This window comes from Endocarpon pusillum (assembly GCF_000464535.1).
Source record: "Endocarpon pusillum Z07020 unplaced genomic scaffold scaffold2991, whole genome shotgun sequence".
Classification (NCBI taxonomy): domain Eukaryota; kingdom Fungi; phylum Ascomycota; class Eurotiomycetes; order Verrucariales; family Verrucariaceae; genus Endocarpon; species Endocarpon pusillum.
In genome coordinates this window covers 1-13659 of record NW_006916274.1, presented here as the reverse complement: position 1 = coordinate 13659, position 13659 = coordinate 1, and the positions used below count along the sequence as shown (strand labels likewise).

Below are 13659 nucleotides of genomic sequence, written 5' to 3'. Positions count from 1 at the left end.
TACCACAAGAATTAGTGGCAGAAGAAATCTATTAGCGCTTACACACTTAATAGAAGTAAGAGATTCGCGATTATCTGGATCATTAATAAAGGAGGGCAATTAAGTGTTTTTCTTTTGTACAATAACTTTGTACGCTTGACCAACGCCTATTCGAAAGCCTGTTTCATCCATATTATAGATATCCTCTTCAAGAATACCGTATTTTGTCTTGGTCTCACGAAATCGCTCAAAATGAGCTTGTATCTCCTCTTGATCGTGCGTAAGCTTTCGTTGAATAGAGAGAGGCTTTCTCTTCTTCATAACGTACTTCGGATGGCGTTGTAGAAAGCGTCAAGACCAATCTTTGCTGACTATAAGGGGGGCAGTGGTAGAATTGCTGTGGGCACGTTCGAGGATAGAATTCGCAGCGCTCTGTAGCATTTGAGGGCGTGCACTCACTCCTGATTCGTCTAATCGATCAAGATAGTGACAAAAAGCAAGCTCCTGGTCCTCACTAAGCTTTTTATTAGCCCCTCCATATTGTATCTTATTTTGAACACCCTTGTATCTTCTTCGGAGTCGTTGTTCAGAGACGTCGAATTGGCGTGCTGTTTGCGCGATATTAGGGAATTCGGCTTCGTTTAATGCGTAAATAGCATTATCGATTCTATCCTCAATTTCTTGATAGGATTCGGCCATTTTTCGTTGAATGGGAGCGCGTTTTGTGTGGGCGTACGAATAATTGAAAAATTCTATCGTTGCGCTGAAATCTATCGTTGCGGTGTGGTGCACTAAGCTTTGCAGCTTAGTGCAAAAAGTGCACGGTTAATCTACAATCTACTCTATGATGTAGGCATAGGAACGGGCCATCTGTTTCCCATGTCCGTTGAAGCTAGAGAGGCTAGTAGATGGAAGATGGAGCGGCCGCGCAGAAGGGGCTGAGGAGAATACTTAAGAGGAAGTCGATTTGGGAGAAGAAATAATAGTGAGGAGGGCCGTGGAGATGTAGATATTCATCCTGCGATTCTCTGCCACTGATACTTATTCCATGACCTAGAGCGGCGTGTGGTACAAGTGGATTCAGGTGAGCTAGGCCGTGTAAGGGGGGCCCGGAGGCCGGAGCCGGGGCGGAAACCCGCCGCCAACTGCCCACCTCTCCCGGCCGCAGGGGAGGGCCCCCATATTGATATTGAAAATGAAGTCACACAAAACCCCCTTCTCCCAAACCACGCCAACCCTCCGGCCTCTTCCCTTCTTTCTTCTCCCTTCGATCTTACAAATCACCGCTCTCATACACCAACATACTAGTAAAAGCATCACATCTAACGCCCTCGACATCCTCTACATGATGAAAACGAAGCTGAACCACTGCACGAACCGCGCCTGGCCAGAGGATCTGGAGGATCTGGAGGATCTGCAGTTCCTTCTGACGAGCTATGGGGAGGGAGTCTGGGAGATTGCGGATCAGCTCGATGAGGAGGATCGGGAGTCCTTTCTCGAGTGGGAGGAGGTGAGGAGGTTGGATCGGGAGTCGAGGGAGAGGTGGAGGCGGGTGCTTGGTCTGGACGGGGGAGAGGAGACTGCTGCTGGGTACTACTACTAGTAATCGATGGCGTTGGAGGGCACGCTGAGTGAGCGTTTGTGGGGTAGTAGCTCCTCGCCCTCGCCATTATGTTAACAGAGCCAGGAACACACCTACCTGAGCACTGATGCTTCTCTATTACCTGCACTTCAAGTGCCCGCGAAGCAGAGAGCGCTCTTGCGCCTGCGCAGGAGCCCAAAGGCAGTGTGTCCATCAAATTAAATTAAATCGGTGCCTTCGTCAAAGCAAATCGGCCTACACAAAATTTTCCGTCTCTCATTTGAAATATTAATTCAACGATATTTTTGATTGAACAAAAATAGTCTTGGCGGACACTCGATCTAGACGAGAATTCAAGTAGATCCCTTGAAATACTAGTATATTCCTTACCGGGATTTGACTCGATTTGACAAATCAAGTCAAACAAAGCAAATCATGGCCTCGATTTGCTCTTTTGGATTCGATGGATGGATGATACCCCGCCCAATGGCAACCAGACAGCGAAGAAACTCTGTGGTAACGGGGCACACAGATGCAACAGTAGTGGCAAAGCCGAGCTTTGAGCTCCTCTTCCCGCTCCGAGATGGCATCAAGCTGTGCTGTGATGGAGTATTTCCGGGCAGGGAAAGTTCCAACCGAAGTCGGAAGATGGTTGAGGCTGCTGAAGGGCTCGAATGCTTGCCAATGAAAGTGGGTCCTTTTCAGATCGGTAGGTGGCGAGAGATGGTGCTGCTTTGTCATGAGATTGGAGGCGGAAGAGGGGCCGAGACTTGGTTGTGATGGGTCCATGTGCGACTTGTGGCGTTGTGGTAAGTCGTTGCAGGAATTATGGTGGATGGCTGAAGGGGTAAAGGGTTGAGAGGAGACTGACTGTCTTGATGTAGTCAGGATGAGTTGTGCGAAGGAGAAGGGAGAGCGTCGTAACGGGCACCTTATCGGGAGAGGTCGCGACTGGAGCTGTATCTGAAGCGAAGGCGTAAGGGTAACATTCAGCAGGGCTGATGGGGATCTATTTGTTCAATCAACGCACAGAACATCTGCATTATCTATCAGGACTGTGTCACCAATTCTACGACACTTCTCCCTCTGTCCCTCCGAACCTCCACCCATCCAGCCCTGGGACACTCCACAATCAACCCATCGACACAAACTCTCCTCCATCTACCCATTTCACTCTTATCCTCCGCTCCGTCGTCATCCTCCTCCGCGAACTCGATTCTCAGGCCCTCGACCTCTTCGTACCCAACCAGTCCATTCTCATCATCCACATGCCTACCCCCTTGGTAAGCCAACCCAAGTAGTCTCACCACCTCCTCAGGCCCCACAGCCCCAATACTGACAATTCTCAATTTACCATCCAATGGCTCCGAGTGCGGCGAAACGGTAAAACCTTCCTCCAGATTAGATACCAGGGTTGCTAGAATATACATATGCTCCCTTCTTATGCTGCCATCACGCTCTCTCAACGGCTCCCAAATCTCCTGTCCAGATTGGTCGCAGTGGAGGGTTGAGACAACGCCCTTGTAGAGGTGAGTTGGTGAGTTGTCAGGCGGGCAGAGAAGTGATTTGGCGGCGGTGCTGAAGCGGGACGAGCCATGCACGCGATGGGCCGGGGCGTCAGAGAGGGAGATCAGTGAGGCGTGTAGACACCAGGATGTTAGGACGCAGCCGTGTAGGGTGGAGGTGCCGGAAGGGCTGGTTGAGGAAAGAGGAGTGTGCATGGGGTGTGTGGAGCTAGCGGGATAGGAAATGGATGTACTCTTTGGAGAAAAGGTGACGTGGAATGTTGGGAGGGGTTTGGGCATGCCGAGGAGGAGGTTGCGGAGACCGCGGGTTTGGTCTTCAGAGGTACCGTCTGGTTCCTGACCAGAGGTCTGAGTAGTGGTGGCAGGAAGGCCTTTGTTTGGTCGAGGTCGGCATGATGAGTTGTACAATGCATTTCCGGTGCCCATCGGTATGAGGCCGACAATTGGTATGGCAGCATTGGCGGTCGTCATTTGCTCACTGAACAGGGTGTTGACAACATCAACCATGCCCCCGTCGCCGGAGAGGAGGATGATGAGCTGCTTGATCCCTTGGTTGACCCTTGGTAGGATGATATCACGTGTCAATTGCGAGATGGAGTCTGCACTTTCTGTGCGATGGACAGCGTAAGGAGATACCTTGAGCTGGTCAAGAAGTGGTTTGAGGGCTAGTTCGTAAAATCCTTCTGCCTTTTGCGTGCCTGAAAATGTGGAGATCACGACATGAATATTCGCCTGGCCATTTTTGGGTGGCAGACGTAGGTGTTCCGGCAAATGTGGTAGGAGTAGTGGAGGACAAGGGAGAAGATGCTGGCCAGTGTACTCCATTTGGAAGCTCTTCAACCTAAACATCTCTCCTTGGTTATCATTCTGCTCAACGCTATCTTTAGGATAGTTCCCTGCGGCAAACAGTGCTGCATGAATGCGACTGTCAGATTCCGAGACTTCCGCTCTAGCTCTGTGTGTTACGTGGATTGCAATGATGTTGGCTGTTGGTATCTGAAGCTGTCGATCACTGAATTGGACATCGAACGACGACGGTAATAGGCTGAGCTTAGCCGGCTCGCCCATGAAGACTGCATCTTGAAAGTAGCTGTCCATCTTGGAGGTATTTGGCAGGATCTTGGAAAGAACGGGACGTCTCTCAGCTCAAAGAGATACTGTCCGAGGAGCCCAATCATGGAGCCCCAACAGCACGTGTTAGTCCACATCGTCATTAGTTTCTGCTTTTTGCAACACCATTTGCATGATGCTGGCATCGTCTCTTCTCTTTATTGTAATGGATGTGTGTTGTCAATGTCAAGGGGATGTCAAAGGTGTGTGGTAGATCAGATGTCAGATGTCAGATCTTGACCTCTCTCTTCAGTTCTTAGGATGATCCTCATTATCTAGACTCATACAACCTTCATCTTAGCAAAGGTCCGGCTCTACCATCACAACCATGGCCCTTCTTGACCTGCCACTAGAGCTCCTCAATCTGGTTCTCAAGGCTGTATGGCCCGACGATATCGAGAATGCCTCCATGACTTGCCGCTTGCAGCAAACCCTAGCCATTCCTCACGTCAACAAGCACAAGAACTTAAGAAGCCAATATGGTTGCCTCGATCTGTTCCTTCGAGAAAACAGTTCAGTCATGCCACATCAATCGCCAACAACGCTTCTTCATAGTATATCAACCGATCCTCGACTGGCCTACTTTCCCTTCCGAATCAATACACGGGCCTGTCCTCCTACTCCGTCACCTTCCTTGATTCTGACCAACTCCGAGCTCGCAACCGCTCCATACTAAAGCAGCACAACGGCTTCCGGGGTCTGCTGCACGCCTCGCCTTACCTGTCACAGCAGGAGGCTGATGAATGGCAGAAGCCTATCCTGCATGGGAATGAAGGCGCACTATGTGCTCTGTTACTCTCGGTACTTCCGAACCTCCAGCAACTATATCTCTGGTACAATCTACAATCAGATATGGTCTACTTGAAAGGCATGATCAACCGCATTGCAAAAGCATCCTGTGGACCAAAGATGTATGTCAATCGATCCAAAGAGATCCCTAGCATCAAAAACAGCACTTATCCTCATGCCTTGCGTAAACTCACTACGCTTGGCCTGCAGCGCCAATGCGGGCTGAACGGGACTGAGATTGGGGATGACTACGACCTCTTGTTGCATTTCATAAATCTTCCATCCCTAAGCTCTTTCATCGGCGGGATTGGTCCGGAGTCCACGCTGCGCGCTACTTGCGCCGCTAGTCCTCAGCAACCTGAATACACTTCCCATGTCAACAATCTGAATCTCTGCTCCACTCACCCGGGAACGCTGCACTATCTTTACGATGACTAAGGAGATCCAGCGACGACATCCCTACCCATACCTCCCCTACGGCGCCACACTAACCGCTTATGTCATCAAGGTGTTCAACCAAGACGACGCGGCCCCCTGGTTCAAGAGATGGCAGAATCTGTTCCGTACGGCTCCTTGGTTCCCGAAGTGGCAGCGCTCGTGGGACCGAGCAGAGATCACCCAGGCCATGTCCCAGAACTTGCCAGATCACGAGGAGGGTCTACCCGGCACGGGTGGCTTCCTCGGCTTGCCGGATGTGCAAGATGCCGTGGTGAAGAGGCTGTTTGGTCCGTCTGAGAAAGTGGGCGCGGTCTGGCCCGGATCTGGTCGAGCTACAGGTCGAGAGCAAAGGACGTGAGAATTCGAGATCTGGTTAGAGAGATCTGTCAAGGTTTCCGGCCGAGGTTCGGTCCCGGAAGCCACGAACCCTGACAGGCACGAGAATGTTCCAGGCGTGGACAGAGTGCGTGCCGCTTGACCCGATCTGGTACGGCTATACATTACGGATCCTTGAGACTAGCATTTATTCCAGATTTATTGTCTGTGTAGGAGTCATCCGTCTAGGGTGCCTGTATGTGACTGGCTGAAGGGCGGGGGGTAGAGGGTGGAGGGCGGTGCACGGGCAGAGAGGCCTGGTGAAAACCTAGCATCGAAACCCAAATTCGCAGGAGACAGGGGCAAGACGGGCTGGCCTGGACAAATAATCACCACCACCGTAATGAACAACGCAACAGTGGTTATCCGAACTTCACGACCACCGTTTCACCAACATCATCTCCACCAGGGAATAAAAAGACAGCTACAACGTTTTTTTTTCTCTATCTAAAACCCAGTATTTCTCACTTCCAAGGCCACTGTTGGCTCGATCAAGATTCCTCCGGGGAGGACAGACGCAATCTTCAATGCTCAACTCAACGCAATACATTACATCTCCAATCAGTCAACCAACCAACCAACCAACCCTCTTTCTTACATGGCGCACTCATGGATCCCCCCGGGGCCCAACTCATTATAATCGGCGCGAGTCAAAAACCCTTTACTGATGCCCTGATCCACCACAAACACCACCTTGGCCGCCACCTGGGCGCCCAGGAAGGTAGCCTCTTCCATGCCCGTGCCCGCTCCGCCACCGGCCGGAGCAGCGGCTGACTCTTTCCACTCGGGAAAATACTCCGGTGCTTTGACCACCTTGATGTGTGTGGGTGTCTGGTTGTGGCCTCGATGGTGGTGCGGGTTCTGTTGGTCCTGGGCGCCGGGGACGTGGAGGTTGGATGCTGGTTGCTGGGTGGGGAGGTTTTGGGTTTGGGATTGGTTTGCGTGGGTGGCGGCGACGAGGAGCGGGTTCACGCCGTGGCCGGCGGGGTGGTGCATCGGGTGGATGGGTTGGCCGGGGATGGGTGTGTTGGTGCCGCCGGTGGGGAGCGGGGTCGAGAGGTTCGAGGGGAGCTCCGAGGTGAAGATGGTCGCCGTGGAGGGGGACAGGGTGTATTGTTGTGCCAGGGTTGCTAGCAGAGCGGGAGTGAAACCTGTTGATTGCGAATATCAGCTGAGCAGTTTGAAAATAATCTTACATTGGTCATACCTCGTATTCTGCTGCCGTTTCCAAGGACTATGAGGTTCTCCCACAGAGTGCTGCGGATAGACACGTCGTGAACGGAAAGGATGGCATTGTGGATGGTCCTAGCGATGATGTCGAGAACGCCTTCACTGCTGTGTGAATTGGATGAAGGTGAGGCAGCCATAAATCGCTCGACGCCAACCACGACATCGCGCTTCCTCTTCCGCACACGCCTTGTCCCGTTGCTGGACCCATTTGTAAGATCGTCTGCTACCGATTCGTAGTCCTCGTACGAAAAGCTCGCGGTTGGTTTCTCCGAATTCCGCAATCGTACTGCCCTGGCCGCATCAGCTCCTGCGGCTTTCTTAGCCGCAGCCTTCTCTTGTCTCTCCCTTTCCCGCTTGGCGAGTATCTCGCTGGCGTTTCCTCGGGCCACGATAGAGGCTACATCTAGCACCCCATCGTTGTCCTCGTCGTCTCCGTTGAAGCCGTCCAAGCCAACCTCTGTGTCTTCCCCCGGTCCTCGTGGTGCGGTCCCGATCTTCGTACCGTTGGCTTCGACTGCACCATTTATCGCTGCGCCAGAATCTATGGCCCCCGTGGAGGCCGCGGCGGCAGGATTCGGGACGTCTCTCGGAGGGCTTTGAGGCGCTCCCGGTAATGGTACATCTGGCGGGAGGATCTCGCATATGCTGCTCTTCTTCAATTCCTCACACATTCGCTCGTCAAAGCCCTTCTTTTCCAGCAATTCCAACAGTCTCCTTGTCATACCCTGCCCACCAGCACCTCTAATCGCTGCTCCCCGACCCAGGTCGCAAACCGCGAAATCATTGACTGCAGTAACATCACATTTGCCGTACCCAACATCTACAATGGTGGCGGTGGAAATGCCATACGCGTAACACGCTGCTAGTGCAGAGTCCATCAAACAAAATGCGGGGATCTTGAACGTCTCGAAGAAGAACTGCGTCACGATCTCGTGATCGCGAGCGGACCAGCAGGGCTGACTGATGACGAGGACTGGGGTATGGAAGGGCGGAGAGAGGGTGTTGAAGACGTGGGTGAGCAGGGCGAGGAAGCAGGGCCAGTTCTCGATGTGACCATCTTTCAGAGGATAGACTGCGCCTTCGGTGGAGGTGGGATCCTCTTCGTAGGTGACAGCCGCATCTGTGCTGTCTGGTTCCTGGAGATTTTCCACAACTTGAGCCTCTGAGGTTGGCTCAGGCTTCGGCGCATCGCTCATATCAACCTCAGGCGGATCGGCGCCATTGACAGTCGTGCCGTTGGTCATGCTCGGCGCAGACGCTGCAGCGCTGCGAATCTTGGTGGGCTCCCACTCTCCAGGGCTGGTTCCTGGGAACATGCGCGTCGGGAAACGCCATGCTGGTGGGGTGAAGGATTCTGGCAGACCGAGTTGAGCAAGAGTGCATTGCGACCCGGGGGAAATGATCTGGTGGGAATGGGGAATGGTGTCAGCATTGGTGGCGCATGGATGTTGGGTTATTGACGGTACAGGTGAAAACTCACAATCAGACTTTCGTCTTTGAATGGAGGCATTACTGGATCTGGGCGTTGCACATCAGACTCTTCTCGACCCCACACGCGTCTGGTTGAACAACGAAGTCGTGACACTTTTGCCGCGCCGCTTCAGGTGCGGGAAATGGGCACCTAACTAGTAAGTAGCTTGGCCAAAGCTTGAATTTAGTTAACTGGCGCAGATCTGCTTGGGGAGCCACCTGACACCGGACTATTATTACAGTATCAGTACTCCGTATTATCCTCCCGATTATGGGACACTTTTCGTTCCAACCCACACTGTTCCTGCACCGGTGCCAAGGCTTGATACCAATATGCTTGTAGAAACGTAACAAGCAGTAACCAAAAACGGCACCCAAGTACCCGCCCCGCCCCCCCAACCCCCTGGCAAACCTACGGTAGTTAGGCATACGTAGTAGGTATCGTTAGCTTGCCCTAGTAACGACTTGTACATGCCAAGATAAAATGCCACAAAATCGCCCGATCAGGGCTAGCCTTGTACGTATTTAAAATCCAGTATGCATCCCACTGGCTTCAATGACTGCCTGACATCGCGCTTGCATTGATTCGAGCAGTTCTAAGAGATATAATGTTGTAGTAGGAGAAGAAGCTGAGCGCGTTTAGCGTGTTTAACACGTCGCATAAGGTACGTCATTCGTACAAGGGCAACAGGGGTATCTGTTCGAGTGGCGTTGAATCACAATATTACTAGAGCAAACTCACAACACTTATGCCTCCTACCATAGTACAGCACTTTTAAGAAGTCAGCGGTGCACTAGAATGGGGGTCGTGCTGTGACCACAGCGCCTCAGAGTGGTGGCTGCTTGCTCGACCGTCCATATAATAGTGAAGGGTCACCACCTCCTAAACCCTCCGCCGCAAAAACCTCCTGTTAATATAGCGTCACGATGATACGAATGATGAAGCGGTTGCGACTCAAAAATACGCCGGAGCAGGTATTCGAAAGAAGATGTACCTTGTTTGGCGCAATTATAACATTGACCATCTCGATAGAGGAGGGATGACGGCACCCTAGACAATTCAACCTCTGAGGGTGAACATGCCTTGAGCGCTCAGCATGGGCGTCGGCTCCGACTAGACGATCCAGACTATCTTCCCTTTACCATAGACTTATTGTGGAAGAGGTGGACAGAAACAAGACAGCTCTTGGCGGCAGGAACCCTAGTTGAACCACTCGACTCTATGATCGAGAGCGATGACGCCTGCGTGAACCTTGACCAAGAAGGGATGGTAGGGAAGGCATGTCAAATGCTTTATCTCTTTTCCCCAGACGGACCACTCCGTCCTTAACTATCTTTAGAATCCTGACGCTGCTTATCTAGATCGTAGATTCGTCGGAAATCATTAAAACTTACTCCTCGACAATTGAGCGTTTACACCATTGTGCCAAACTGTCGCGTATCAAATTGTGCCCAAATCCTGCATGCCGAATGAATAAAGAACTCTTGTCAAAACGCCTTTCCGGTCGCTCCACATGGTGCAAGCCCTTCCTCGACTGGCTGCTCCAGTGGTACTCCTGTTATGTCAGTGCCCTCTTCTTCCATTATCGAGTTGGGGCCCCGTTGAAGATGAATCTGTCGTTGTCACTCATCCGATGTCTGAAAATCCCAATGATTGATGGAGAAGTTAATGAGAATAACCCCTACATACTGCCAGATAGATTGATCTATGATATGGTGGAATTGATTTCTCGAGTGGAAGAAGCATACTACCCTGATAGCAGGCAAAAGTTGATATATCGCTCTGAACACTTGAGTTTTAGGCCACCCGACATCGTATACGAAGAGGACTTCAAAAGAGCCGTTCACAGGACCGAAAAGCTGGGAATCTGCAAAAATCGTCTTTGGAACACCATCTCTGGTTGCCCTCGTGAATGGCTCGATCTGCCAGCTCTTCTAGCATTGATTGACGAAGAGGATGGAGAGAACCCTGGTATCTTCACGCACATGGAGGATTTCGGTTTGCGGACGACGCCGACCGCCACTGCCAGTCTCGCTGAGTCGTCCATTGAATATGATCATCAAGCTTGCACCTCGGACCTGTGTCATTTCTCATCCATGGATAGCACTCGTGTTGCACAAAGACACAAATGTCCCGAATCTGACCGCCCGTCATGTCCTTTGATCCACTTCCCTCTGGCGAATGAGAAGTCACCTGATCGCTTGCTTTGGAATTTCAGTACTGACTCGTCAGTTTCTACTGAAGACACAGCGATCTACAAGGCCTTATTAACGTCTGGAGAATACGTTGCCATATCGCATGTCTGGTCCGATGGGACTGGAGCCGGGGTTCAAGGTCAAGGCCTGATGAACAGCTGTTTGTTTCGTTTCTTTTGCAACATTGCCAAAGTACTCGATTGTGGAGGAGTCTGGTGGGATGCCATCTCCATCCCCTCAGCGCCCAAGTTACGTGCAAAGGCACTTCGCAAGATGCATTCTCACTTTAGCTCAGCCAAACATACGGTGATCCACGATGAATATCTGATGAGGTTTCCGTGGAAGGATGACGGGACTCCATGCGCGGCGTTAGTGCTCTCCCCGTGGTTCACACGTGGATGGACTGCAGTGGAGCTAGCAATGTCAAAGAGCGTTAAAGTGTTGTTCAAGAACCCCGAAGACGATAGAATGCCACTGATCAAAGACTTAGAGAGGGATATTCTGGCCAACGGCCCTAATTGCAGTCTAGGACATAGGGTTGCCTCCGCGATTGTTCATAAATTACGCGGTACATCCGGCAGAAATCGTCGCCTCTCGGATCTCGTGGACATTCTCAAAACAAGAAGCAATTCGTGGCCGAGAGATCGGGTGGTTATCGCAGCGCTTCTTGCCGGCATCGAGCCCGAAGTAGAAGCTACCAACATGCAAACCCGTGTAATACAACAGATTGTGGCCTCATATCGCACGGTCAACGGAAGCCTTTTGATTCATGGATCCCCTACCATAATGGAATACGGTTCGCTCTCCTGGTGTCCGTCGAATCTGTTCTTTGGAAACCCAACGATCCTCTCTCAAGGTATTGCCTACTGGGATCAACTCGAACTTTCAGTTGACAGAGATACTGGTGCCCTGGAAGGGGCCTTTTTGGCGTGCGACCTCATGAGAGCCGCCCACAAAAGAGATCACCCCTTGGTCCCCCTCTCGACGCACGCTGCTGTGCGTCGGAGGATCAACTCTGCATTCTCGCAGAGAGATGAATATCTTGCCATCACATGCTCGAGCCAGCAAAGCTTCTCTGTGATCGTGAGAGCGGCGGGTCTCAGGAACATGCCTAGGAGAGCCATCGACTGTGAATGGGTCGGTGTTGTTGTTGGCGACCTGTCTAAGACGGATTGGATAAGAGATATTGTGATTAGGATTGGGACACAAGATACCCCCTCACGGTCAGTATATAGTGCGGATGATATGCTGCGGCTTTATTGTGGAGAAGATTTACCTCCGGATCCAGAGGGCATATGCGGATATCGGTGGGATGGATCAGTTGGCCCCATCAGTAGGGGATATCATTGGAGCATGGAGAATACCAGGTGGGAAAAGTCTGCACCTTCTTTCTAGCCCCCTGGATCTCTCCACAGAAAAAGAGACAATATGGGTAGAAGTCTACCCATTCTGATCATTAGTTCCTTTTTTTTCCGCGTTGGCCAAGCCAGAGAGCAAGGTCAATAAATGATCCTGGATGTCAAAGGAAACTCAAACATACTAAGCGATACTGTAATATGGTCAGTGAATATGTATGGGCAGATACTGATGCGGATGTAAAAAACGGAGACTGCCCGACAGAAGACTGCAGAGCTAGGCATGAGTGTAGTATTTGATTCGTAGGATTCAGAAAAGAAATTTATGAACTTGAAAACCTCGACCCCGGAGCCCGACTAAGTTGATCCAAGATCTCTCACTTTCCGACCGGGGCTGTGATGGTTTGATTTTTGAGATATTGTCCTTATTTAACAGAGACAGTTGAGAAGGGGGGGAGAGAAAGGGGGAGAGAAAGGGGGAGAGAAAGGGGGAGAGAAAGGGGGAGAGAAAGGGGGAGAGAAAGGGGAAGAGAAAGGGGAAGAGAAAGGGGAAGAGAAAGGGGAAGAGAAAGGGGGTGGATTAGGCATCTAGATAGCGCCCGCACCTATTGCAAACCCTAGGCCCCATAGCTAGGGCAGGGTATAAGAAAGGTATAGCCCCTCCAACGTTTATAGGCCAGCATTCAGCTCTGCTACCTCTTTGGAACCGAAAGAAACCGGTAAGGGTTTGGTTCTAACCGGATTAGGGTTCAAGATCTGGCTGCATCTATGGTCCAGACTCCCATGGGCACCTTGTGGCAGTGCTTTCGTCAGTGGAAATAGTTGTACGCCAGTTCCGTGAGCCAATACATGGACATCAACGAAAGCAATGAGGCCCTTCAGGTTTATTTCTCTGCGCCTTTAAACCCCCTTCCATCATGACGACGCCAACGAAGTCCCTGGAGGAACACGCCTGGCCCAAGACGACCGACGATAATAGTGCCAAAGGAGTTCTGACGACGCAGCTTGTCGTCCGAGACTTAATCAGGTTCCATTTCGACTCGGCATCTTACGTTGATACATTCGTTCGCCGATAGCTCTTTTCTGGGTATGTGGCATTGGGAAATCGTGTTCATATTCATCATCCCCTTTGTCTATTCGGTAGGATTCTTGGTCGTGCACCTTAGGTGCTCCCTGCCTTGAGACTCCTGTTGGAAAGCAAGGAATATGATCATATTGGTACATACGTACACATTTTTCTGGTTTCCCTACCTTCTACTCACGTGCCGTAGCGTGAAAGCAACTGAGCCTTTCTCCCTTCCTCCACGCCCATTTGACAGCGTTTTCACTCTGGAGCCCGTCTTACTGGAACCCTTGATACCCGGCCGGCGCTTAGACCGTGCTCTGTCGGAGATGGAGGCGGCCGCGTGCCGGTGCCGTGCAGTGCCGTTGTGGACCTGGCAGTGATTTTATATTGGACTCGTCTTTGCCGCCAAGACGTTCAAGCCTCCGCCCAACAAGAGGAAGTGAGAGGAGGAGTTCCCCGGCTGGCTCTCGCAGATACGGCGGGAGTTTACCCTTATGAGGGAGAAACCCCATGTTGTTAGAATCCCTGCGTTTATGATACGTA

At 51.5% G+C, this 13659-nt stretch overlaps 4 protein-coding genes across 4 annotated transcripts; 2 read left to right on the top strand and 2 right to left on the bottom strand.

The window, feature by feature from the left end:
• Positions 1 to 1327: 1327 nt before the first annotated feature.
• EPUS_09366 (uncharacterized protein) lies at positions 1328 to 1582 on the top strand (the record flags this gene model as incomplete). The annotated part of the gene is made up of 1 exon (XM_007804164.1): positions 1328 to 1582. The coding sequence occupies one exon, from the start codon at positions 1328 to 1330 to the stop codon at positions 1580 to 1582; it is 255 nt and encodes an 84-aa protein (XP_007802355.1).
• An 805-nt stretch (positions 1583 to 2387) lies between these two features.
• EPUS_09365 (uncharacterized protein) lies at positions 2388 to 4185 on the bottom strand (the record flags this gene model as incomplete). Its single annotated transcript, XM_007804163.1, has 2 exons — positions 2388 to 2570; positions 2626 to 4185. The coding sequence occupies 2 exons, from the start codon at positions 4183 to 4185 to the stop codon at positions 2388 to 2390; spliced, it is 1743 nt and encodes a 580-aa protein (XP_007802354.1).
• A 340-nt stretch (positions 4186 to 4525) lies between these two features.
• Positions 4526 to 5782, top strand: EPUS_09364 (uncharacterized protein; the record flags this gene model as incomplete). The annotated part of the gene is made up of 3 exons (XM_007804162.1): positions 4526 to 4751; positions 4853 to 5361; positions 5426 to 5782. The coding sequence occupies 3 exons, from the start codon at positions 4526 to 4528 to the stop codon at positions 5780 to 5782; spliced, it is 1092 nt and encodes a 363-aa protein (XP_007802353.1).
• Positions 5783 to 6393: 611 nt separating this feature from the next.
• EPUS_09363 (uncharacterized protein) lies at positions 6394 to 8539 on the bottom strand (the record flags this gene model as incomplete). Its single annotated transcript, XM_007804161.1, has 3 exons — positions 6394 to 6950; positions 7007 to 8432; positions 8510 to 8539. 3 exons carry the CDS (start codon positions 8537 to 8539, stop codon positions 6394 to 6396), a joined length of 2013 nt encoding a protein of 670 aa, XP_007802352.1.
• Between the last annotated feature and the right edge of the window lie 5120 nt (positions 8540 to 13659).